The sequence below is a fragment of the Amblyomma mixtum genome, chromosome 2 (assembly GCF_055824585.1).
Source record: "Amblyomma mixtum isolate Tamu chromosome 2, ASM5582458v1, whole genome shotgun sequence".
NCBI classification, from domain to species: Eukaryota; Metazoa; Arthropoda; class Arachnida; order Ixodida; family Ixodidae; genus Amblyomma; species Amblyomma mixtum.
In genome coordinates this window covers 220,405,318-220,430,737 of record NC_143013.1, presented here as the reverse complement: position 1 = coordinate 220,430,737, position 25,420 = coordinate 220,405,318, and the positions used below count along the sequence as shown (strand labels likewise).

Here is a 25,420-nt window from a genome sequence, read left to right as displayed (position 1 = left end):
GACACCGGACCGCCAGGTCAACGCTACCCTTGGGGCTAGCGTGCGACAGCGGTGGAATGTCGCAGGCGAGCCCCATGGTATAAGTCTACGTTTGGTACATCTATGTGCTTAGAGCTGCGAGCACCGCCGATCGGGCGAACCGCATCAGCTAGCGGAAAAGATCCAAGAGGGGGGGGGGGGGGGGTGGAGGGGGTGGAGGGGGCAGCGCCCTCCCTGAAAAATTGTTGGTGTGGCGGGCGCCCCCCCCCCCCCCCCCCCCCTTGCTCTCCCTGTTCCGGAGTCCCTGGATGTGTTGAAGCGAGAGTTAAAGCAGTGACTTAATTTTCCTTCTCTTACTATGCGATACCGTACCGCTGTGCGATGTGGTAATAAATCTGTTGGTGTTTTTTTTTCTGGTTAGGCCGCATACCTTACAGAAAACTGGAATGACGGGTAGGCACTGTAAGTCTGTTGGTTTCACGAAATCCTATTTCTTCCAAATGATCGCTCCCTTCAGGGTAGTGTATGACTAAGCAGACTTTAAACAGGAGTGATTTTGGTGGCGCGCTCTTACCTCGCTTGTAATGCTTTGTTGACTTGCCATTATGTGAGGTGTCTTAGACGCCAATATATGAAATACTTATAGATCAGCATACAGCATTATCTCAGTCTAACAAATATAACAAAAGAATTTATGAGGCCGTTTAAGTTACCTTATCAGCGCAATGTAATAGCACTGTGTTCTAGATCCATTTGTAAGTTGATGAAGACGACGGCATCGAAAGCTGAGCGCGAGGACTTGCAGTTAAACGCGTGATTTGTTCGGCTGCGGCGATGACGTTGTAGCGAGCAATCGACGATGCAACAAGGAGTTTTTGATGTTCCCCGCTGAAATAGATCAATCGGCCCGAGGCCGAGGTATTGCTGCGGCGTCTGCCGCCAGTAATACTTACCGTTTTTTTATTCCCCTCTGGCTGTTGGTAAGCTGGTTATCGACTGTGTTTTGCTGCGCGCGGGCTTTATAGCCGTTCAAATCGTACCAGGATTTTAGATACGCGTTAAGAGGTGCTGTAGACCTAAGGGAAGTCAGTTCCATCACACAGTTCCAGCTATCCCAAGTGAGGATAATAACGTGCAAGACTGCATGCGCCAAAGGTATGCTCGTGATTCCGGGGAGTTACAGAGGAAAACCGTAGCTGTCTGGTCATTGAACCAGACCCGAAGACTGTAAAGCTCAAGCTTCTTTGGCTCCCAGAACAACTAGATGACTTTGAACATTACTGACGGCCTTAGAACTTGTGTAGCGGTTGCATCCTTCACAGTAGAGCACTGGAGAATTTCGCAAATGGAGGGGATACATACTTTGAATGGAGACATTGCCTTGATTCTTGCTAATGGCGCCACTGTCTACGACATGCCCCATCTCTTCACAGTTTGTGGTCTACAGTTCCAGGTTTTAGATCCGAGAAGACCGCCCTTATGTCTCCGTTGTCTCAAAATTTGGCATATGCGCCGTCACTGCTATACTAGTCAGCGTTTCGGCCATACTGCAGAGAATTGCCAAGTGTCGTAAGCTGACAAGCTGAGCAGTGGCACCCATGCCGTGAAGACACTTTCAAGGGCAATTTGATGGATGCACAGTGGTTTTTCGATGCTGCTGTTATAATGTCAGCCATTGCACCCATTGATTCAGCTACTAGTGGCCCAATGCCTGGCGCTTTTTCTGCTCAGCAGCATGAGCCTATCAAGCCTTCCCGAACGGATCTGCAGATATCGATGGTTAACGCCTGGCGGAACACACACCGGTAATGCACAACGTCTATGAAGACACTCTTAGTGTGTGTGCCTGCACTGCGTGTTAGCCAGAGGAAGAAAATGATGGTGGTGTGGCTGTGGCGCCGAGCGCTTGCTCGAATTTTTGATGCCATTGTCTGATGTGCCACACGGGAGGCTGATACGCCATCCTCTCAGCTCACTCTCTGATGTGGTGCGGATGTGCCAAGTCCAAGTGTGGCCTCGAAGCTGGCGTGTCGCTGAGTTCTGTCTCCTCTCAGGAGGACATAGTCCCTGCCAAGTACAAGTGGAGCCGTCGAAAGTCAAATAGCAAGAAATCTCCCTGGCACGCCAGATCGAGGAGAAAGGATGTTAGCTCCAGGGAGGTCTCAACTACCGGTTTTGCGTCAGACATTGCGGGTGGCTGACTGAAGTGCACGTTGGTCAACAAGGCGAACGTCTAGCTCCTGATCGTCGCAACTTTCAGCATCTGTGGACTCCGGTCTAGGCAGAAACAGGAACAATTGATCTGATTGTTTTTGGGCAGTAGGCTAGACATCGTTGCTGTTCAAGACACCTAGATAGAAAGCGAATTGCATACAGAGGTGATCCCGTGGTCCTTCTTAGGAGATTCCAATGTCTTTGCGTCGCAGTCTGTGCGCATTTCCACGGGTTGCTTTCCGTTCTTCAAAAAGAGTATCTCTGTTTCTGACCTTATGTACAATGTTGACGCAGAAGGGCGCGTGTTATATTGTGTTTGGCTGCATGGCGAATATTGGAGGATCATCAATGTGTATGGTTCAAATAGTCGAGTACAGCAAACAGAAGTAAGTTGCTGAACATAAAAACTGCTGCACAGCCGATAAAACATAATACTGCGGCTATGCGGAATCCGAGGACACAAATAGAAATTATAGCAATAAATATCCAACGTCCAGCACTTTTGCACACTGCAGGACGTGAACACCCATTTCCGTGGCGTCATCAGGAAAAAATTAAATTATTCGGCTTAAATTGTCACGGTAAAATAAAAAAAACATTAAAGCATTTTTGATGAGTGTATTACTATCCGACCTACGAGTTCCTGTCATTCGAAGAAGTCGTGTAGTTTTCGTGTAAAAGTAAAATTTTTTAGTACTTATTTTTCCAACGTACTGTTTCACAATGTGGGGCCGCGCCTGCAAGCATGGTCAACTTTGAACATTGGACTTGTTCCCGCGATCTCTGCAGAATTCATAGTGCACGTCCTTGCCTCTGTGTCTCGTAAAGCTTTTTCCTGGGCTGTGGATTTTCGTTTCGTACGTGGTTTCTATTGTAGACAGTTGTTTTCTCTGCTTGCACTGCAGTTTATATAAGGTTCTTTTATTTATTATTTGTTGCTGCCTTATATATTTGTACCGCATTCCAATGTAAGGCGTGATAGAAAGGGCACCACAATATTCTAAATGAGTAAAAATCAATAATTCCGTCTTAACAGGGAAACCTACAAAACGTAATTCAGTACCAAACGTCTGAAAGGGCACCGCAAACCACCGAAGAATCAATTATATCTAGCCGCCGCGTAGGAAAGGGCTTACGCACTTAAGAGGTGCCTCATCATATCAGTTACTGACACCTAGCTTACAAGGGCAGTTGGTGATAACGTTTATGACGCAATATTTCGTATTCCTCTGCCTTCTGATGCTAAGGCGGTAGTTTTCTCGCCAGCGCTGATCATGGCATCGGTTTAGCTCTTCCAGATATCGATTTTATGAGGGAGGTTTAAGGGATGTTTCTATCTTTGTACGTCCTTAGGTCTCCTGGTGCGTGCACAGTGGCGTGTCGCTGGAAAGGTGCTGCTAGAAAAGCCCACAAGCATCTGAAAACGATGCATTCCCCCCTCGCCCCCGTTTTCTTTGTCAGGACGCCTAGCAAGTTCAGGCGAGGGGTGATTGGATGCTGCCCACCTCTACTCCAGTTCGTGGTGGCGCACGACACCGTGTGCAGTCCGCACACTGCAGGTGGCTGTGCGGAGCTATTGGGTTGGTTAATTCCAGAAACAAGTAATCTGACACATTTTGGAAGTACAGTACGATTTTAATGAAAAAAAATTGCGCGGCACAATATTAAAGGCACTGCAACAGGGACGAAAAGCTTGAGCGCTAATCTTTAGCACATATTATTTTTCTCAACATGTTATAACATGTGCAAGTAGGATCTATATTTTATAACAGCGAACTCTTTACCACACCGGAATATGGGTGGAGTGCTGGCACATGCTCTCCTCATGTGGAGAGAAATAGTGGGTGCGAATAATACCGCTGAATCTTTCATCTCGCATTCTGTGCACTCAGGCTGCGTGTATCAGTTGTACGGAGCAAGCTGAGAACCGCCGCAAGTTCTCGACAGCCTTCTCGCTGTGTTCTGCTTGCCAGGCGACCAGTTAAGCAGTTTTTTTTTTACTTAAGGCGCCGAATCGGCTACTTTGTGAAGGATGCGGACGTTTTGAAATAACAAAGTAACTGTTTTATTAATTTTTTTTTTCGTACGCGCTCAAGCAGACATGCATACGCCTGCACGTTGTCAAAGTTTGAAGGGGAATGTGAGCGCATGGTGTTCCATGTTTTCTGCCCTGTGGAAAGGCGGATATGCCAAGGTAGATGTAGAATGGCAGCGCTGCTGGCATAGGAGCCCATGCGTTCAAAACATGGCTGCTTATGGTGCGGAGCCAGCGCCGTTTTCGAAGGGTGAGGCGAACTTAACAACGACGTCATAACTAAAAAACAAACACTAAGACTGGTGGTGTGATAACCACGCGTAATAATAAACTTTCGAACACCTCGAAGTTCCTTGCCACATACGATGCAAGGGTGAAGAAGAATACGCGACGAGTACGGGCTACAAACACCATTTTTCGGTCGTTACTTCTCACTGTGTCATTTTCCTTTGCCCTCATCTCGCGTGTCACGCTGAACAGCAAGGTGTAAACGAACCAACAGGCCAAGCCATTTGTCTTGATTACCGAGGGGTACATTTTTAGGTATATTTATAGCTTTTTGTCTGGGAGCTGCTTTTCTGCACCCAGGTTTGAGAAGAGTGCGTTGTGACAAAATTATGTTTATTTTCTGCAACACTGCAAATTATGTATTAAATTTCGAATAATTGTTGAAAACTAGAACACGAACTCATAATTTGGATTGTGATGCAATTTGAAGAAGCAGAACTCACCCACAAGACAAGTTGCATGTGCAGAGAATAAGCTACTTGCCTGCGGTGCATGGGTGGCATGAGTGTTCTCTAAATAGAGGGGCACTTTCGCGGTAAAATTGTGAATGTGTTTTGAAACATTTGGAGGACAGACATTTTCATCAGCATGATTAGAAACCTACGCAGATGAGATAAAACTTTCAATCAAGCACTAACACAGTGAGATTTTCCCGTGGCGTGAGAAAGGCGCCACAGGACCGGCTAAAAGGTTGGTTGACTCCTGCTACCGTCAGCGGTGAGTTAAAAAAAAAAGCGGGAGCCTGCACGTTTAATCCTATCCTATTTAAATTATAAGCCGCCGCGGTGGCTCAGTGGTTATGGTGCTCGGCTACTGACTCGAAATACGCTGGTTCGATCCCGGCCGCGGCGGTCGAATTTCGATGGAGGCGAAATTCCAGAGGCCCGTGTACTGTGCGATGTCAGTGCACGTTAAAGAACACCAGGTGGTCGAAATTTCTGGGCCCCTTCCCTACGGCGCCCCTCATATGGGACGTTAAACCCCGACAAACCAAACCTATTCTAAATCATGAAAATCATCCGCATAGGACAATAGTTCGAAGTTTCTAAGAATGCTGGCAACGTGTAGATCGAGTTACCGGGTTAAAAAGACGAGTTAAGATTCCTCTTTAGTGCAACGTTAACAAAATTCACCTCGTACACGCGCGTTCGTGCAAAATACCAAGCGATGATAAGAAAGCCGCATCTAACATCTCCCACACAGACGTTAAAATGCATCATCATCGTCATCATCATCAGCCTGACTACACCCATTGCAGGGCAAAGGTCTTTCCCATGTCTCTCCAATTGACCCTGTCCTTTGCCAGTTGCGGCCACTGTATCCCCGCAAACTTCTTAATCTCATCCGCCCACCTAAATTTCTGCCGTCCACTGCTACGTTTGCCTTCTCTTGGAATCCACTCCGTTACCCTTAAGGACAAGCGGTTATCTTGCCTTCGCATTACCTGCCCTGCCCAAGCCAATTTCTCCCTCTTGATTTCAGCTAGGATGTCATCAATCCGCGTTTGTTCCCTCACCCACTCCGCCCTCTTTCGATCTCTTTAAGTTACACCTATCATTTTCCTTTCCATAGCTCGCGGCGTTGTCCTTAACTTAAGCTAAGCCCTCTTTGTTAGCCTCCACGTTTCTGCCCCATAGGTGAGTACTGGTAAGATACAGCTGTTGTATACTTTTCTCTTGAGGGATATTGGTAAACTGTTATTCATGAGGCACTGAGGCACTCAGTGGCAACTACATACCAGAGTGCTAAAATGGCTGTAAAACCATACCGTTCTAATCTGATAACAGCGGAGATATTCTCACTTTGACAATTTCACACGGAGCATCTCTTTCCGTGTTGTGCGCTGTTCGTCTCGAACCACCACGCCTTCCTTCGGAAGGGAGGAACGTCAAAACCATGCGGCGAACTGCGGCTGGTATGGCAAAAAACAAGCGCGCCACGGGCGATGAAAAAATGCAACCGAGCACTCGAAATTAACGCTTATGGAAACCGAGCAGCATCACGCAACGGAGTCTCGAAATGAGGAGATATGCAGACAGCTAGCGGCAAGCAGGACGCAGAAAAGTCAAGATGGATGGAATAAGAGCCGCTGCCCGCTGCTGTGAGGGAACGCAAAACAAACAATTTTTTACAAAGAAACTTCCTATTTCCCAACCTTATTCCAAACATTTCAAAAACTAGTAACTATAGTGGTGTCTTAAGTGGTAAAGAGACCACAAATAGATAAGCAAATTATTTTTTTCTTCTTTGCGTCATCCTCACTGGCAATTTTGGGTCTCCAGTTCCACTCCCCAGATAATGGCGCTGGCACTTGCTCCAGACCGCTGACGAGCCCCGTCTTCACGACCTATGTCAATTGATCTTGGATATGCTTTGAGATATGCTGAAAAATATCTGAAAACCAGATGCGTACACCATCTGCTCGCATATCGCTCATTAAAGAAAAACGTTTTCCAGCGCGGGACGTCATGCATGTAGTCCAAGGTAGATGTACTATGGTAGCGTAGGCTGCATAGAAGCCCATACGTTCAAAACATGGCGGCTTATGGTGCGCAGCCAGCGCCATCTTCGAAATGCGTGGACAACTAAAAGTGACGTCATAATTAAAACACAAAACGCGACGTCGAATGACGTGTTTTAGTGACGTCATATTCGTGACGTCAGCGTCACGTGCTGCTTGGCGGGAAAAATAAACTGCTGAACGCCGCGACGCTTCAGCGCGACACCCGACACGAGAACGAAGAAAGAAGACACGACGAGTGCCGACCACCAACGCTATTTTTAGTTAGTCAGTTCTCGTTGTGCCTTTTTCCTTCGTCATCGCCTCAGGTGTCACGCTGAATGTCAGACAGGTTATCGCTCGCACATCGTGCAGCCGCACACCTCTTTTTTGCGTACGGGGGCCCCATGGCCACAGACGATGCCCTTTTGGGGCAAAAGCGACAGAACCGCACCCAACCGAACGAAACTACACAGAAGCGCTGGCAACAGGGAAAAGCGGAAACTGTACACGAACAATGCACACCAAGAACTCGAGCAACCAGCAACGAGCAAAAAGTAGGGCTAGCAGAATCGAGTTGCAAACAAAAGCAAGCAGAATGGTCAAAAGATATGACAAGGGTATGACATCAGAGCACCGTCAACCTTGGCATCGTCCCGCTGCCATTGCCGCTGCTCTGAGCGAACGCTGTCATAAAAATTTTTACAAAACAAGCGCTATACTTTCTAATAAAATGCACACAACTAAAACATTTTAAAAAAGAATCACTGCAATTGTTTTTGAATACTTTTGAAACACAAAATATGTCCTAATTATTTTCCTCTTCTAGTCGTGTCTGTCCACTCATTTCATTTTGGCGCTTTCGTTCCAGTAATTTGATGTCGCTAGCATTTGGTTCTGGACCGCATTCGAGCTCCGGCTTCGCGACCTATTTCAATTGACCTTGTGTAGTCCGTGAGATGCTAGCGCGGAAGGCCTTATTATGGCGCCTTTTTTTCGAGCGCTGGTTCCCCATGTCGAAGCTGAAACCGCGTGTTCGAAACGTAGTCGCGGAAATGTTTATTTTATTACTGGACTCTAAAGGTCAGGGAGGCCACAAAATTCTTGGTTGGGTTTGGCCCCGTGAAGTAGTAATGTCGGATTAAAAAAAAAGGGCCCTGAGAGGAGTTCCTTAAGTTGAATCTGTTGGATGCTTATGGCACTTTTTAAAAAACGACACAAACTCTATACACAGTGTACAAGTGTACGTTACGTAATCAACTCGCCAAAGATTCTTCGCTGCTTCCTCGGACTACCCACTCGCCAAGTCTTTATCGCACCTACTATAGCCCCACTTGAAAAGTGGCACTGTTCCCAATGTCACAGCTCGGCTGAGTCAGGCTGATAGCATGCCCGATTGTTTCACTTACTTTTTTTTTTACCTTTCCAGATGCTACTCACTTTGCGTAGACATTTTTTCCCTTTATCTTAGCAGCGAAAAGAAACTAAATAAAGAAAAACGCGTGGCGTTTCTTGGAACGAAGCACGGGCTTTTGATTGCTGGCTCTCGAATTCGTACGCACCACCATAAAATGTTGTAAAGAGCACTGTAAAACCCGGAGGCCCAAGATGTGACGAAAGCGATTGCGAAATATAGGTTCGGCGCTGCGAGCGCTTATATAAACCCTTACTCAGTGCACGCAACAGAAGCCGAGATATTCAGACATTGTTTTATCAGCGTCAGAAGCCTTTCCTGAAGTGGGCAAGAAAGATGAGAGTGAACGTCTTTTTCCTGTGCGTCGGGGCTGTTTGCCTAGGCAAGGTAGCACGAGCAGCCGGTAAGTCGATGTTTTGTTCCAGGAATTTGGCGAAGAAAGGCCCGTAATCTGTACACTGAGCCTACGCCGAACACATACGGTATTTTGTTAGCGGGCAACTTCCGTAGACTGGAGCCCTGCCGCAGCACGGCAGTATCATTTCAGTGTGTAACTAATCCGATAGGTACCAGTCCTGAGCAAAATCGCCCTTTACCGCGTTGTCAGTTTGCGGCTAGCCTAGCGCGAGTGCTCCGTCCCGCGGCAGTTCCCGCTCATCATCGTCTTCTACGTAACAGAAATACGTGCTTTCGCACTGATTCGAGTGTAGCAAACATTCTCTGAAGCTTTCTTTAGCTTTTTACTGTCATTATACTGAGAAACACTGTGACTTGTAGCAGAGTTAATTTAGAGAGTATTAGTATGGCGGGCTGTTGCGGCTTTTGCGCCCTTAGCGTAAAAACATGGCGGCGTCCTTCCAAGCGAGAGCCGCCCGCTTCAGCCGATTCAGCAGTCCTTGCTACTCCGGTCGGCATGTTTACCGGCAACTACTGGTGTAGTTGCTGTTCGCTATGACTTACCTGGCTTCGACGATAAAGTAAAAGCGGCCATTCAGCCCAGTTTTAGAGCTACGCTCTCGATTCTGGAGCGCGCAAGCCTAATGGGACCTCCAGCTGCACTGCTACCGTCTGCAACTACCCGAAACGCAGCCGAAACCTATCACAAACGTCCGGAACGAAGCAAAAATAGATCTGGAGCTTTTTCGCGGTGTTTTATAAATGACGTAAAGCGAGTTTATATTAAATTTATAATAGTTTTTGACAGTAGACGTCATGTGATTGACAATATTCTAGCTCGAACGGCTTGTAGTTAACATTGCCTTGACTAGATGGCGCCACTGCTTTACGTTTGTTTTTTCATTTTATTTAAATTTCGGGCTCATTTTGCTGACGAAAAATGAGCACTACAGTAAGAATTCGTTTAAGAAACTGTGAAATATTATATTTTGGCAAGTTAGCGGCAGTGTCGACCATTTTAGAAGGACCGTTCGCATCCATGTAAAGCAGGTGGCGTTTAACGTTTTCAGAACGGTATACTAAAACTGTCTGTGGGGATAAGCTGCTCGCGGCACGCTAACGTAATTTCCCTTAGGTCCGTTATCACGCTAACGCTATACTAAAACTCTGTAATATTTAGTTCCTTTACGTGCGCCTGAAACGCTTCTAGTGGAGGGAAAAATCAGGCCTTCTGTGTTTCTTAATAGTAAATAGTGGATCTGGTTCTATGCTAGTAACCCACATTGTTACAAGGCCAGAAAGATTGTTTTCTGGCAGAATAATTATGCAATATTCCATGGCCTGTCTTCAAACAGTGGGACCCCCTGAAGAAATATGTGGAAAACCTTAGGCGCTCTGGGTGCTCGAATGAAGTGCTGCTTATCTGTCATGTCGGCAATTTCTGGTGATGAGTCAAATTTCAATTCGCAAAACATATTGTTTATTTTGTGTGACTTACATTTTTTAAGCCTTGACAAGGACGAATTCGACTTCGCCATCATATCAACGTCCGCACGAGAGATTTAATCATCTGACTCATTTAGTACGCAACAGTGTTCCAAGCAAACTATCAACTTTTTCTGTCAGGGGGCTGCGCCTAGAAATTTCTTTGTTTCAGGTGAATTTCGCGTCCTTCATTTCGCAGATTAGCTCAGTCTTTTAAGCCACATAGCGAATGCCGTCGCTTAAAAACAGCTAACATTTCGCGAAAAACTGTCTGAGTAGCACGTCGCACGCCATTTTTCTGCAGTCATTGCTTGCCATACCAGTCGTAACATTACGTTCTAGTATTTTCAAGCGTAAAGTGCACTAACGAAATAGCACTTACTTCCCCGATTTCTACGATCCTTCGCGTGGTTACTTGATAAGTCGCGGCATTTTAATGTTGCTATTTTCATCGCACTTTATAGGATATTTAGCACTGCCTTGCAAAAAAAAGGCTTGTATTTTACGCTAGAAAACAACGTAAACAACGCTGTAAACAACACCTACTCAAGCAAGCCATTCTGCCCGCCGCGGTGGCTCAGCGGTTATGGCGCTCGGCTGCTGGCCCGAAAGATGCGGGTTCGATCCCGGCCGCGGCAGCCGAATTTCGATAGAGGCGATATTCTAGAGGCCCGTGTGCTGTGCGATGTCAGTGCACGTTAAAGAACCCTAGGTGGTAGAAATTTTCGGAGCACTTAACTACGGCGTCTCTCATAGCCCGAGTCGCTTTGGGACGTTAAACCCCAGTAAACGACCAAGCAAGCCATTCAAGATGCAATTTTAAGCCTTAAAGAGCGCCACAGACGTATCGCTCACACACACACATTACCTCTTGTTTTGCATGAAAGGCTTTCAACAGCTCCTGCCTTTGCGTCACAGCTTCTGCCCGTAATTTTTATCTCATGCAACCGAAGCTCACACCATCTGCAATGGGCGCAATACTCAGATAAACGAGTCCGCATTCATTTTTTAACGAGTGCAAATGTGCCCACGAGCCGTAAGTAACGCAATTGAAAGGTGTATTTGTAATTTTTGCTTCAGGAAAATGAAATTTAGCGTGCTTATTGGGCAGTCTACTGAATGCCGAAGTAAAAAATTGAATGAAATATCTGAGCAGTTTTGAATTATAATTTTTATACACTCCTTTGCTACACCTAACTTCCAGAAAGCCTGGTGTGACATCAAAGCATGGTAGGAACCTCCAGTCACCCTTTACGTTTTGTCCAAAGGAAGGGTTGATGCAGTGACATTCTACAAATATATTTAGCAGCCTGAGTTTTCCCTACACAGAATGTTATATTCCCGCTTGCATAATTCACTCATAAATCTCATGCCAAATTAGTGGCGGTGTGAAAAAATTGAGATAATATATAAATTCAAGGAACACAATGCACGCAAGAAACCGCATAAAAATCTATGAAGCCTCTGTCATGCTAAGCTTTCTGCGTACAGGGCAGTCCTATCAAAAACACTTCTGAAAGAACTGGTATTTTTACGAGAGTTCAGCCATTTCCTTGCTACCATTTCCTTGCTACCTATGGTCGGCAATATCATTCTTGAAGTCACTTCTTGCTTTTTTCGGGAAAAATCTTTCGGGATAGTTACAAAGCCCTTTCAGATTAAGAGCTGGTGTTCTCTAAACTACGATTGTTTTTTATATTTTCGCGACTTGATCCCCGCGTCGCCCCTTTAGGCACCAAGAGCCACCGAAACGCCTGTGCTTTGGTGCGCATATCATAGCTGTGCAGATCTCTGTATATTCAACGTGTTGCATAAACGGGTGCCAATTCGCATTCGTCTGTCTTCCTTCATATAAGGAAGAGTGTATATTAAGTCTATTAAGATAGTATATTAAGTATGATGAGGATAAATTTCTGGCGGTTAGCTTGCGCTGTGTAGTTTCGTTTTGTGGTCTTCACTTCATTTGCAGGTGAAATGATCTAAATTTGTCACAGCGGCTGAGGACGCCATGTGGGCAATTTGTCCTTTACGGAGGTTGAAGTTGGATCAAGGCTACATCTTGAGATTTTTTTCTCGCACCTATTGCCTTTATGCTGGATCCGTGTGCATGACCAGAGCTTTATATCTGCATACCTTATGCAGTCGTTAAGCAAGGCGTCACTCATGCGCGCTGCTTTTTACGCTCCTCCAGGAAATATTTTCAGATCGCAGTTTCACGGCGTCACCAAAGATGTATTTTTTTTTTCCGCAGGCCTTCCGGCTGACCCGTCGTCTGCTGCTGCCGTTCCCCCGAAGTGTCCGCGTTCCCCCGTTGCTGGATTTGTAAGTATCCAATGTGCTGTATTTCGGTGCAATCGTTACTTATGTCCTCTATCCGCCGGGAAACTTGTGCTTTGGCAGAGAGGAGATTACGAAGACAGCTAGGAGTGACAGTTATTGTCCCATTGAGGGTGTCTGCTAGAGAACGGAGGGGAGGAGTGCAGGACCATGCATCATCTATAGTAAGCGTCCGTGGGTCCACCCTCATGTTGCAGGGATCATGGCGTTGAAACTCTCCACAGGCTCGTACAATGCATGCGGCATGCGTGACGCCACGTCGGCGGGAGGATGTGCTTTTCTCAGTCGTCGAAGAGACACTGAGGGCCAGTTAGATTGGCTTGTATTGACAGACTGCCGTGTTCCAACTACCAAGAGGCTACTTTAACTGAAAATGCAGCTTTCACAAGCTACAGTAGGCCAGGAAATGAAATGCACGTATCGCCTCCAGCAGCCGTTTTTGCAAGAAACCTGCAATATCGTCACAGCAGTTACTCCTACGGGGATTTCTGACGCTAGGCTATACCACTATTTAATTTCTATCGTTGATCACGGAGTCTTTAGGTCTTGCCGTCACAGTTTGAACCGAGTGGCATAAAAAAAAACAATAAACACGCCATTTCTAAATCTGATTTTGTCAGCATTAAATGCCCCTTTTGCTGCCGAACAAACGGTAACGTGGCCAGATATAGCCTTCAGATCAAAAATTGGGTGGAGTTCTCTCCAGTGTCCCATTAAGTGGGGAGGAAGAATGGGGTGGAACAAAAGTGCAATGTTGTGAGGAGAACGTGGGACTTCCGAAGACAGTAAGTCTTGCGTCAAGAGAATACGTTCTGAAGGTCTTTAACTGGTGATTTCTTGGAGCAGCTCGCCTTCTACTATCCTTGCTGTGTCATCATGATGATGATACATCCATTTTGTAAAGAGGGCTATGATAGCTTTCCTGTTTCCAGAATATCTAGTGACTCACACACGGATGTGCTGTGCATCAGCCGCAGGAACTAGCCGCTGCATGTTGATCGAACAGTGATGTGAGCAGTGGCATTTGGTCAGTTCGTTTCCGGCCCCTTGTGCTTCTTGCATATGTTTTACAAATAGTGATATTTAACACTCATGTGAAAAGAGCGATGCTTGAATTCACGTTTCCTTAGATATAGTAAATAGTTTTACCAGTATGAAATGCTCTAGTGACTGTATGTCGCATCTACTTGAAAGGAAATGCCTTCTACACACTGCGACAGCCCTTCCGTGATAATTGGCAGAATTATACATAAAACTACTAAGAGTGAGCCTCTAAACGAGGTTTATCTATGAAAACCTCCTTGAGCGCTGGTTTGCTGGTTTGATGGGATGGCGACATTGTTTACAGGTAAATGGCGGAATCTCAAGTAAGGTGAAAGTTAGTTGAGCTCGATTTCAGCTTACGTCACTGGGTTTCTTTTATTCTTATGTCGTTACTCAGCTCACCTAAAACGAGTGCAAGATAATGGCGTTTTGAGGTTTACAGATTCCTCGAGCACCAAACATATTGTCACCTAGTATTGCCAGGTGGAGCATAGCTGACGACGACGAAGTAGGGCTCGCGCCGTGAGGAATCTGTCACCTTTGCTGCCCCAGCTTGCCTGGCTTTGTCTGTTTTCGTGCCTGGTATTAAAGCCCCCTCCGTCAACAAGTACGCTACAGTCTGGTGGAGGTGCTGGGTACCCGTGAGCCCATGCAAAAAACCTCTCCAGGCAGCCGTCGCGCCAGCCTATATATTGAGGATGTTAACGTATTGATGATGAGCGGGTTCTGGTCCTTAGCAGAATATGCATGCATAGTGTGGGACCCGTATACTAAATCTAACGTAAAAAATCTGGAAAGAATACAGAGAAGAGCTGTCAGGTTTATTTTTAATAAATATGCAGGGACTGACGCCCCAACCACTTTAATGGAGATTAATAAAATTGAAGCACTGGAACGTCGGAGAAGCAGACTTAGGTTAGAATTTATTTCTCTGTTATTACGTAACAAACTTGGCTGCATCCCTCGTCATACTTAACGCCGGCACCAACCAGACAAGCTCGTCAACACCATCCCAGTTCGCTAACCCACATAATCACTAAAACGGACCCAAGTTCTCGGTCTTTCCACGCACAATAACATATTGGAATCAGCTAATTAAAGCAATGTCCCATGAGTTTTAACCAACTATTGCTATATTGTTTTTTTTTTGAAGTTTTGTGTTTTTTGTGGTTTGAATTACTCGTTCACGCACCCTGCTTGGACTCAGTGTCCGCAGTGCTTTGCAAATAAAAAAAAACGCGCGAGCCGTGCTAAGAGGTTGCAATTGCTCCACCGTAGCAGCGCTTAAATGCTAAATAAGGTCCACAAATCAGGCACATACCTGAGACCTGACTGATCTACATAGCTCTAAACACAATCACCTATAACAGGCAATAGTCAACTCCTGTTGTCACCATCTGGAGTACAAACCCGAGTCTTGGAGAAACTATAAGAGAAGGCGTGAAGCCTCCTTTCTACATTAGTTTTCCGCGCAGGTAGAACAATGTCCTGAAGGGAACTATGAGGGGCTCCTGTATTCTTCAGGGAAGCGACCAACACACACCTTTCCGCGTTGTACACTAGAAAGCACATAGGATAATGATCGAAATTACCGCGGACACCACACGTGGAACCTAATGGAGACGATGACAAGCCCGTCTTATACATCAACGCAGGGGTACAAGCAGAGCTCGTCGAACGCGGTGTAGTAATGTGGTCTGGGACCTTTTTAGTCCCTTGGTCACACAAGGCTTGTTGGATGAACTCCACAGGCTTCTGAAATGGCCGAGCACCGTTTCTCTGAAGAGCCTCTTAGAATCCGGAGGGACGTTTCTCGACAGAGTACCTTAAAGAGCTTTATGGGCGACTGTTTCCATGCTTTCCCAAGCCTTGCGCATGCGAGTGAGCACACTTATTTTTCAGCAGATGTGCCGCTGAGTTTATAAGTGCGAATGGAAAAAGCCTAAATAGCTCCGCTCACTAGTTTAATGGCATATATTGCTGTCTGCTTACTTGAAAGTTCGACAACACTGCTGATGCTAAGGGATTGTTGAAAAGGCTCGCATTTTATTTTTTCTTAGTATTCAGTTCAGGCTTTCGAGAAGCGTGTAGTCAATGGCTGCAAGAAGTCAAGGGAGAACACATTCAGTATCAGCAGTTTCGTTCCTTTCAACTGATGAAGACGCATGCCTTGGAAAGGAACGAAACTGTTACATCGTTCTAAAGAAACTGAGCAGTTGGCCACTCATTTTCAACTAATGCACATAATAATGCTGTAACAGAGCAAGACATTTTAGCATGGCTGTCAGGAATAAGAGGGGCGAGAAGATAAAATTTACCAGCATGTGCCATACTGACCCTGACAGTTTGACAAGGTGTCGATTGAGAGGCAAGTTTTGAATAACCGCATCACATTTTGCTACTATAGCGGAGAACCCAGTGTTATTTTTTTCGTCTTAAAAAAAATTCGGCGATGCACTTTTATACTCTGACTCATCCCAAGCACGCAGAAGCTGATATCGTCGAACTTTTTCATAATCACCAAATATGTCGGCTTGAAGCACAATATGAATAGAATTGAATGTGGTTCATAGGGACAATTTTTATGGTTTTAAGTTGGGTTAACGTCCCAAAACAACTCAATAGCTACGAGGGACACCGTAGGGAAGGGCTCCGGAAACTTCGACCACCAGAATTTTTTATAGTGCAGTGACAAAATGTTTGACAAAATTTTTTAAGAGCACTATATGCAGGTTTTGTGATGTGTAGTCTTTAAATATTTCTGCTTTTTTTTTCTTTTCAGTTGTACTGGAAGCTACTTTTCCAGCCATGCGTTTACCTGTGCTCGGGGATGCCAATTTCTTTTGAAAAAGAAGACGACGGAACACCTTGCGAGGTAATACATACAAAAGAAATCACCCTTATCGTTCTTTGAGCGATCACCCCTAAGGCAGCCGCGTGATGTGCCTGATATGTTCAACCTAAAATGGTTGAACCCAGCAACAAGGTTACAAAATACAGACAATTGTAGCACAGCGCGAAAAACGGCAGCTACTAAGGATAGCGAAGGAGCGGGCTCTGATGCTGCCCAAGCGCAAGAAGCTCTGCGCTCCTAGCGTTTTTGAAGTCTATTGCCCGTATATCCTTGACGTGGTCTTAAGTTATTCACAGGCGTCATTTTACGCTTTGACTAAGTTGTATAGATCTGCGCGTCTACTGACGTTAAAATTGCACCCTCCCTATTATGGTGTATTGCTTTTAGCGAATTATAGCCGCTGGAGCCCCTTGCGTCAAAAAGTGGAAAAATAGGTTGCCATTTAACGCATTAGAAAACCTTGTCTGTTATAATTGCGTCGTTTCTGTGACTACTCCTTGTCCTGCGAGTATCGAACAGTCTTTCTGTTAGTGTACTTAATGCTCGAGGCACCAGCGGACATGCACGCTTTTTTATGGCGTTGTGTGCTGAAGCACTGCAGTCAATTTAATTCCCGAAAATGTTGTGTTGGTTACTTTAACGCAAAAAACACGAAGCCAGTAAAATGGTGGATTATCAGCTAAAGCCACAGGGAGAGCACTTTCGTCCGCTGCTCACAATGTTTTACCCTTGTGATGGTGCTTTTTCTTTAAGCACCCATCGTTTAAATACGAATTAAGCCAATATCTACGTATTTTGCGCTCTTGTCTCGAAAGGTACATGTTGTATTTCAATTATAGTTAGTTTGACATTTTAATTGCGTGTTTAAAACAGGTTCATAGCTGAGCAAACCTGTAGGTGGGGACTCCCAGCTTGGCACGATAAAAATCTAAAAGACAAGAATTGGTATAAGGATGCTAATGCACATAATAAAACCAGAACACACAGCGCATAGAAACAAAGAAAAAAATTACTGATAAGTTTTACTCCTAACATCAAGATTCAGAAGCCGCAGATGACCAATTCTACTACGAGAAGTTGAAATCGATGAAAAGTCAACTATGTCGACAGATGCAGACATTTATAAAGTACAAAAATACCCTTGAGTGTTAGTATTGAATCTGAACCCGCATGATGAAGTGTTTGAGGAGGTGATACAGCACGCGGATAATTTTTAGGCTTCAGTTTTATCAGACTGAACAATTTTGATTCTTTGGTACTATAACTGACGAGTTCGAGAATGAAACTGTCGAGAATTTTACTCACGACGTCCACCAAGATTGGATCAATCGAGTAAGACGTGGCACTGAGGTTTTGCGTTAAGAATAAACAACCTGGGCGAGGCATGGCGACACCCGGCTGCTGCTGCCACTTAAGAGTAAAAAAAAGTAAGCAAAACTTAGATATGCTTCGTGTTGCTGTCTGTTCAGTTTTTGATATGGCGCTCGTGTACCATTTATGACTTCTCCGTCAGTAACTCTAAGTCAGTCATCAGCACGCCGCGCATGATCCTCGAAAGATGGTGCTTTCGAATGTGTGTGGGCTCTTGATTCCAAACCGAGTTTTCAATTTAGCTAGCATCACTGCTTGAAGCGATCGCATATGTGGCTGCTCAGATGGAGGTTGATTCGTTGTTTTAGGTGACACAGTATGTCTTAACATGCACTACCCTAGGGAACTGGCAGTGATTGGTGTTTACTAACCAAGCCAACGGTCTGGCCTATGAGGCATGTTTCAGCGAAGACTTCCGTGATAAATCTGGTCACTTGGGGGTTTTTTGACCAGTAGGAAGTTTCAACACACGGCAATTATGAAAGTTTACCTCCCATAGACTGCGGCCGCCAGGACCAGGAGAGAATTTGTGAACACATTTTGGGATATTGTGATCGCTAGTCGTTTACACTGACACCATCACATGGACCTCTGAATCATTTTTCTGGCTCCGCTATTAAAATGGCGCCACACTGCTGGAAACTGAGCAGATTAACGTACTGCATAGCTTGCTGGTGGTCGCCACCTGTGCCGCGAGGTGAGAAATGCGGTCACAGATGTACGCCCAATGAGATCGGAAGAAGCGTCGGTGAAGAATTGTTTGCATCCAGGGCTCAATGTTGAGACTGCATGGTGCACTATGTATTCTGCATTCCTAAAATTAGGTACCAGATATATATTTCAAGCAGCAGCATTATCTACTAAGTATGTATCTATTAGAATATGAAAATCGGTTTTTCCGCTAACATTCGGTGTCATAAACTTTTGGCAGCGGGGGCGCTTTTGCTGTGCCGTCACTTTTACTCCCGCCTCGAAGCCTACGGAATACCACATGAACCTAGTTTTAAAGCGAACACATTAAAAATAAAAAAAATCGGGAAACAAATAACACGTTACCCGAACGTCTAGACAGGTGTGGCTTTAGTGAAGCCCTTTGTGCTGGCGCTCGTTAGCGCTTGAACAGGTTTTGCTTGTCTTGCATCTTTTAAATGCAGTCAAAGCAATATACACTTAAACGACAATTTCACACCAAGTAGGCAAGGATTTCTTTCCGAGGCTGCACTGACATGGCGGAACCGATTTCCATGTGTTGATTCCGCACCACAACGATAAAACGTATCCTATGCTTCCTGGAGTGTGCTTACTGTTTCACCTGCAGGTAGAAGGCTCCTCACGTTTCTTAGAAACAAAAGTTCGCGAGCTGCTAGGTGATTTAGAAAGTGTTATTGCGTGGATCCAAAGCGGCTTTGTGGCGATGTCTTCAATGACCCGTTTTCTTGTCAGCAATGCTCTGTTATGCTACTGAATGGGTTCTCGTACCGCGAAAGAGCCAAGACAAATCCGCCTACGGATACAATTAGCACTGTTAGAGATGGAATCAGGGGTGCTTAGTTTTCATTATAATATCTCCGAAATGTCATGATGAATGTTAGTATTTGGAATTTCAAAGATCACAAGTTCTAAAATATTTTATGTTTAATTTAGAAAAGGACCGTTCCCACTTGAACTATTTTAAGAGCTCTTTTCTTGTTAAGAATATTCACATTTGAACTAAATTTGCCAGTACCAACGCAGTGCTCTGGCAACAGTACTCAAATTTAAATGTATGTCTAAACCGCTCTGCACAGCAAATTTACCCTTGCCTACCTAACGCTACGCTACTCCGTCGGCTAGCTTGTGCGGCACTTTTTCCCTGTGAATCTACCTTATTTTTCGGGAAGATTGCACTCATTAGCGCAGGTCTTATCAACAGTTAGGGCTCTCTATCACGGATGCTCCTCGGCTTCTTATTTTATGGCGCTCAATTAGTGCTGATAACTGGCGGCGGACAAGGGTTGCCGGCTTGGTGCAGGCCAATGAATGCAAGACCGAACTGCGTTGAAATCCTTAAAGCAAGACAAAAAAATAGCCAAAGAGAATCTGTTAGCGCGATGGCGGCGTGTCTTTTGGGCCTCTGAAGAAAACGCAGCACAGGATGCTCTACTTCACGCTCCTTGCAATCTCAGTCAGCGGTAATCTCCCGCCACAGCTTGTCTTATCTTCGCGCTAGCGTAAAAGAATATCCCTGCCTCAGAAGGGTCATTAGAGATATTGTCCGCTACACTCTTCGTTGTAAACTTTACAAGCTCTGCAATGACGTCCAGCAGGCGAGCTCTTAAATTGGCCTTGTGGAATCTTGCGCTTTGGCATTAGATCTTACGCATGTAATGGTTTCACTTACTTTTAAGCAATGGTTGCACTCTTTAAAACGCATGTGCTGATGGTGTTCATCGCGAGCAGAGTAGGCGGTTACCGACCAATAATACTTAAATGAATTGCCTCTGTATATGCTTTTTGCGCGTGTGCGCGCAAGCGCGGTGGTACAGTCCCTCTTTGTTTGTAGCAAAGTGGCCAATAAGTGTAAAATAGTCAGGGGCGCACCATTCACCTGTATTAGCAAATAAGAGTATAATTTGAATAAAACTGCTTGCTTTGAAGCGGGCTCGACATAGTCGTTTATATCCGAGTTTTATTTTATTAGCCCCCCCATACCTGGAACATTCTGCATTCTGAAGACGCTTTCCCAATACCTTACTTGATGTTCGTTTTGCTTCTTTATTAGTGGATACCAACCAGACAGACTTCTGTCGAAGTTTTTCTTAAATCTACTGAGGCACTTTTAACAGGCTTCAAAAGGCTGTCTACGCTTATTTGAAATAGTATGCAAATTAAATTCTTGCAAAATAATAAGCACAATAAAATAATTATCAAGGCGGTGCGTTCGTTTGCGTCAAAAACTGAAAACGAAGCCGTACTATGCGGACATTCTTTTTCTTCCTTGTCACCAGGCCGCAGTACCAAAACCGGTGACGTGGATTCCTCGTGCAATGAATCTGCAATCATCTCGTCGTCGAGAGTAGGCGTAATCATACCATGCATCGTTGGAAAAACAGCACATTCGCGACGGCTGATAGGCAGTGGTATCTGCACTGTGGCATTGGCCGATGCCCTTCGCTGCTGGACATGTCGCAGCCTTTGCCCGCTAATTCTTGGCCTCTTTTGCATCTTGAAAGGCAACAGCCCTCACCTGCTTCTTGTACTGAACACCCACCGTCCCTGGCCGCATTTGATGCTTTAGTGCCATCGCGTTCAGCCCTTTCCTTTCTTTGCTGGCCACTGTGTTCAATGCCTTTCGCTTTAGCCCTCACCTGCTCTTATTTAGCCTGGGCGCCATATTCGGCAAACTTGGCTCCTTTTCACTTCCATGTGCTGTCAGATTGAGTGGCCCTTGGCGATGAAGGCGAGTCTCCCTCTTTACTTGTCCGCGTCCATTGGACGGTCTGGACTGTGGCGCTACTTGCTGCCACTGAGCGCTTACAAGCGCGAACAATGAAATCCACGGTTGGACGGAAACCCGTCTGGTCGGGAAAATTCATGGCGGGAAATAACAAGCGCCGACCAATTGTTAAACACAAACAAAAACACAGACGTTTCGGCTCAGCTACAAGCTGTGAACAAGGCTCCCGTAGCGGAGCCGAAACATCTCTTTTTGTTTTTGTTTGTGTTTAACGATTGGTCAGCGCTTATTTCCCGCCAAGCGCGAACAAGTGGATAAAAAAAATGACCGCTACGGCGACAATTCTATCGCTAGCAAGTGCTATATATGCGAATTACATCATACCAATAGCACTAGATTACATCACTGTAATAAATACCACGTTGAAGAAAAAAAAAAAGTTGTGGCGTCTATGCAGCGTACAGAGCTGTACGGAAGCTAAAGCTGCTCTTATTTGCGCCGGCGCTTGTCTCAATTGCGGAAGATTCGCAGGGTTGTGAAGGCTTTTTTTTTTCTTTTAATTCATACCATCCAACCTAAAAATTTCGGTAAGTTTTGCTTTCAGTTTCGACGGGAGCTTTCACTGTTTCGGTGCACTTTGCCAGAGTTTGAAGAGAATGAGAGCTGAAAGCATGTAATTGTTAACTTCTCAATAGAAAAAGTGCGCCAAGCCTCGAAACATCGCATAAGCTCCCGCTCTTCAAAACCTTCGATCGATATGCACTTACGGAACAAATCGTCTTCTATTAAGAGAGCACTTATGAGTAGTTTTTTTTTATCGTGAGATGAGGTCCTTCTTCGATAGCACGAAGCTTTCGTGTAATGGATTCGTCCGACCTGACTTCTATTTTTAGAGTAATTCCTTTTATGAACCGTTTCCTATGCTCCTTCACTGCAGCAGTAAATTACCGAATTAACCGAGCGTCCAACTATCGGAAAGAGCGAAAAAAAAAGGGAGGTGTCCCATATTAGCATGCTTTATTTATTAAAAACAAAACTGTAATCGTTGAGGGAATTGTACTAGAAATTTCACTGGCGATACATATTTTTCGCAGCTCTGTTAAGCGGTACAGTGGCCTCACGCCATCCGTGAACCGAGAAATTTCTCCCTTTTGAAATTCAGGGCGTAGACAGCCCGGTGGACAAAAAAAAAATGCCCACCATAAGTACGCGCACACGACCTCGACAGGTCGACGATACAGGTAGACGATACAGGTTATAGGATAACACGAAAAGCGCTGACAGCGGGATTTATGACGAGCATGCAACAGAAATGAAGAATGAAAATGACAGAGCGAAGCGTGCAAAAAATATAAACATCCTATTCTACTGCACCGACTGATGATCATCGTGAAAAGCACGGCGCCTTAAGATTTCTGATGGACTCCAGCACCAGACGTCCTATAATGACCAGGCTTCAAATTCACTCACTCTCCGTTATCGCCCCCTCTTCGGCATCCTGTGCGCATGTGTGCTCCATCATCTGTCTGAAATAACTGAAACGCGGCTGACTTTCTTTGAATTAACGAGTTTTCATACATTTGACGGGACTGGATGGGGAGCCCGAATTATAAACTTTTCTGAATTAGCAGAGGTCGAATAAAGAAAAAATTGGCAGGGGCTTAGCTTTGGTTAAGCCTGGTAGGTTGCGAAAGCAAAAGCGCAGCGCCTCCAACTGAAAGGACGCAGTGCGCCGCGTCTACAGGTTACGCGTGGCTAACGGCCGCCGCTGCGCGACAACTCAAAGCGTCTTCGGTAATTTTTTTTTATATTTTGTTTTTGATGTTGTTGCGACTGAGAGAAAGAAAACATAATCTACAGCTGCTATGACGTCACAGCGGCAGTAGCGCCACAGGTGCGCAGCGCGGCAAACACACACCGTAACTGCAGCCGGGCTCTCTGAAGGAGCGAGTTGGTCGCCCGTAATCTACAGCTGGTATGACGTCACAGCGGCAGTAGCGCCACAGGTGCGCGGCGCGGCAAACACACACCGTAACTGCAGCCGGGCTCTCTGAAGGAGCGAGTTGGTCGCCCGTAATCTACAGCTGGTATGACGTCACAGCGGCAGTAGCGCCACAGGTGCGCAGCGCGGCAAACACACACCGTAACTGCAGCCGGGCTCTCTGAAGGAGCGAGTTGGTCGCCCGTAATCTACAGCTGGTATGACGTCACAGCGGCAGTAGCGCCACAGGTGCGCGGCGCAGCGTAACTGCAGCCGCGCTGTCTGAAGGAGTGAGTTGGTCGCCCATATTCACTCCGCTAAAGGTGAAACGTAACTGCGGCCGGGTCACGCGAAGGCTTGAAAGTGCGAGTAGTATTGCTTTCGAGATAAAAACTTTTACTATATTTTGTTCTCTGATGACGTATAAAAAGCATTTCGAAGTAACCGGTGTGAGAAGTTACACGCAATGTGCCAGGAGAAAAGTGCAATGACCTTATTATGACACAAATGTTTTCCGACACAGATGTAGCCTTTTTAAATGCGAAAGCATTTGTATGATGGCTGGCGTTTACAGAGCCTGTCAGCAGAGCTTGTCATCAGTGCGGGTCCGCACGAACTGTCAATCATCCATTCTATGGGTAACAGAATAGTTGATTAAATAATTATGTAATTAGCATGAATGAACAATCAAGTCATGGAAATAATTTAATGAGCAAGTAATTAACTTGACGAACTAATTATATAGTTGAATTGGCCAAGTACTTCACAAATTCGAATTAATCGGTAATTCAATGGAATTGACGGATGAATTAATTATAGATTTCACTGAATAAAGCATTTATTTCAAATGCATGAAACGAAATCTCCACAAATGAATAGTTAATTAGGCAATCATTTTCTGATTGAATTATTAATATGTTTAATTAGCAAATTATTTCCCACGTTTATCGTAATTTACACACTGTGAATTTCTTAGGCACTGGATTAATTAATTGATCAAGTAAATTCAGTAACCAATTATTTAGCACTTTGCCGCGCTTACTAGACGCTCTAGCAACGCGACCTTCGTCTTCAGATGGGGTAGAAACCAAGCTAGAGCGAAAACACGACTTAGAAACGCCAAAAAAAACGAAGAAGCAGCAACATAATCGCCAGCAGTAAGAGAAATGCTTTCGTACTACTACACCTAAACAGACTTAAATGCACCCCTGGAATTTTAAGCTTTATTGTGAATGTAAATTAATGGTTACACAGGCTGTGCTAGCACGCTCTTTTTGAACTTTATCTCCATTGTGTCTCAGGAATAGGTTTCAGCTATACGTATTTTCTAGATACCCGCTTCTATTTTAAGTTTTGCATACATCTTTCGCTGTTACTACATTCGCGTACTGTTATAGAATGCTTTATCATGTAGCTATGACATCTAAATCTCTTTTATTTTAATGAAACTTCTGGTTAAACGTGAGGTGCGCTATATTTTTGCAAGTATATAGATACTGCCGGCTAAATTGCAGATTCTATGTAAGAAGAAAAGAAACACTCTTTCTTTGTATTAATGCCTATGCGTCGCTCTCTTTAGGTACCCGGAAGTACGAAAGGATTTTGCGTCGATGGCAAGTGTGTTGCCGCAACCGAAGCCCCAGCAACCGAAGCGGCCACCACCACCACCACTGCTGCTGCGACAACCGAACCAGCCTCTGAGGAACCACTAAAGGAATCTGAGAGCAGCACTCCAGAAGCAGAAACTGATGTGCCCGCAAAGCCTTCTACGGAGACGCCTCAAACTGGTAAGGAAGAGGCAGACAACGACGCCACAACAGAAGAGACCGAGAATGCTGACGAAGGCATTGGAGGTGTCAGTGAAGATAGCGAAGGACCTACCGAGGAACAGTCCAAAGCCGACGAAGAGGAGAAGGGCGAAGAGGAGCAGAGTGATGCGGCGACTGGCTCCAGAGATGAGGAGAAAGCCGCCGAAGAGGAGGAAGCCAAACCAGCCGGTGTTGGAGATCAGGAAGGAAGCGGCTCCGAAGTCGATGGCGCCGAAGAAAATGCTGGAGAGGAGTAAGACCCAGCCACGCGGTCACCT

At 45.3% G+C, this 25,420-nt stretch overlaps 1 protein-coding gene across 1 annotated transcript; it reads left to right on the top strand.

The window, feature by feature from the left end:
• Positions 1-8,717: 8,717 nt before the first annotated feature.
• Positions 8,718-25,417, top strand: LOC149362636 (uncharacterized). The gene is made up of 4 exons (XM_089569779.1): positions 8,718-8,833; positions 12,563-12,633; positions 16,475-16,567; positions 24,914-25,417. Exons 1-4 carry the CDS (start codon positions 8,767-8,769, stop codon positions 25,397-25,399), a joined length of 717 nt encoding a protein of 238 aa, XP_089425905.1. The 5' UTR covers positions 8,718-8,766; the 3' UTR covers positions 25,400-25,417.
• The last annotated feature ends 3 nt before the right edge of the window (positions 25,418-25,420 follow it).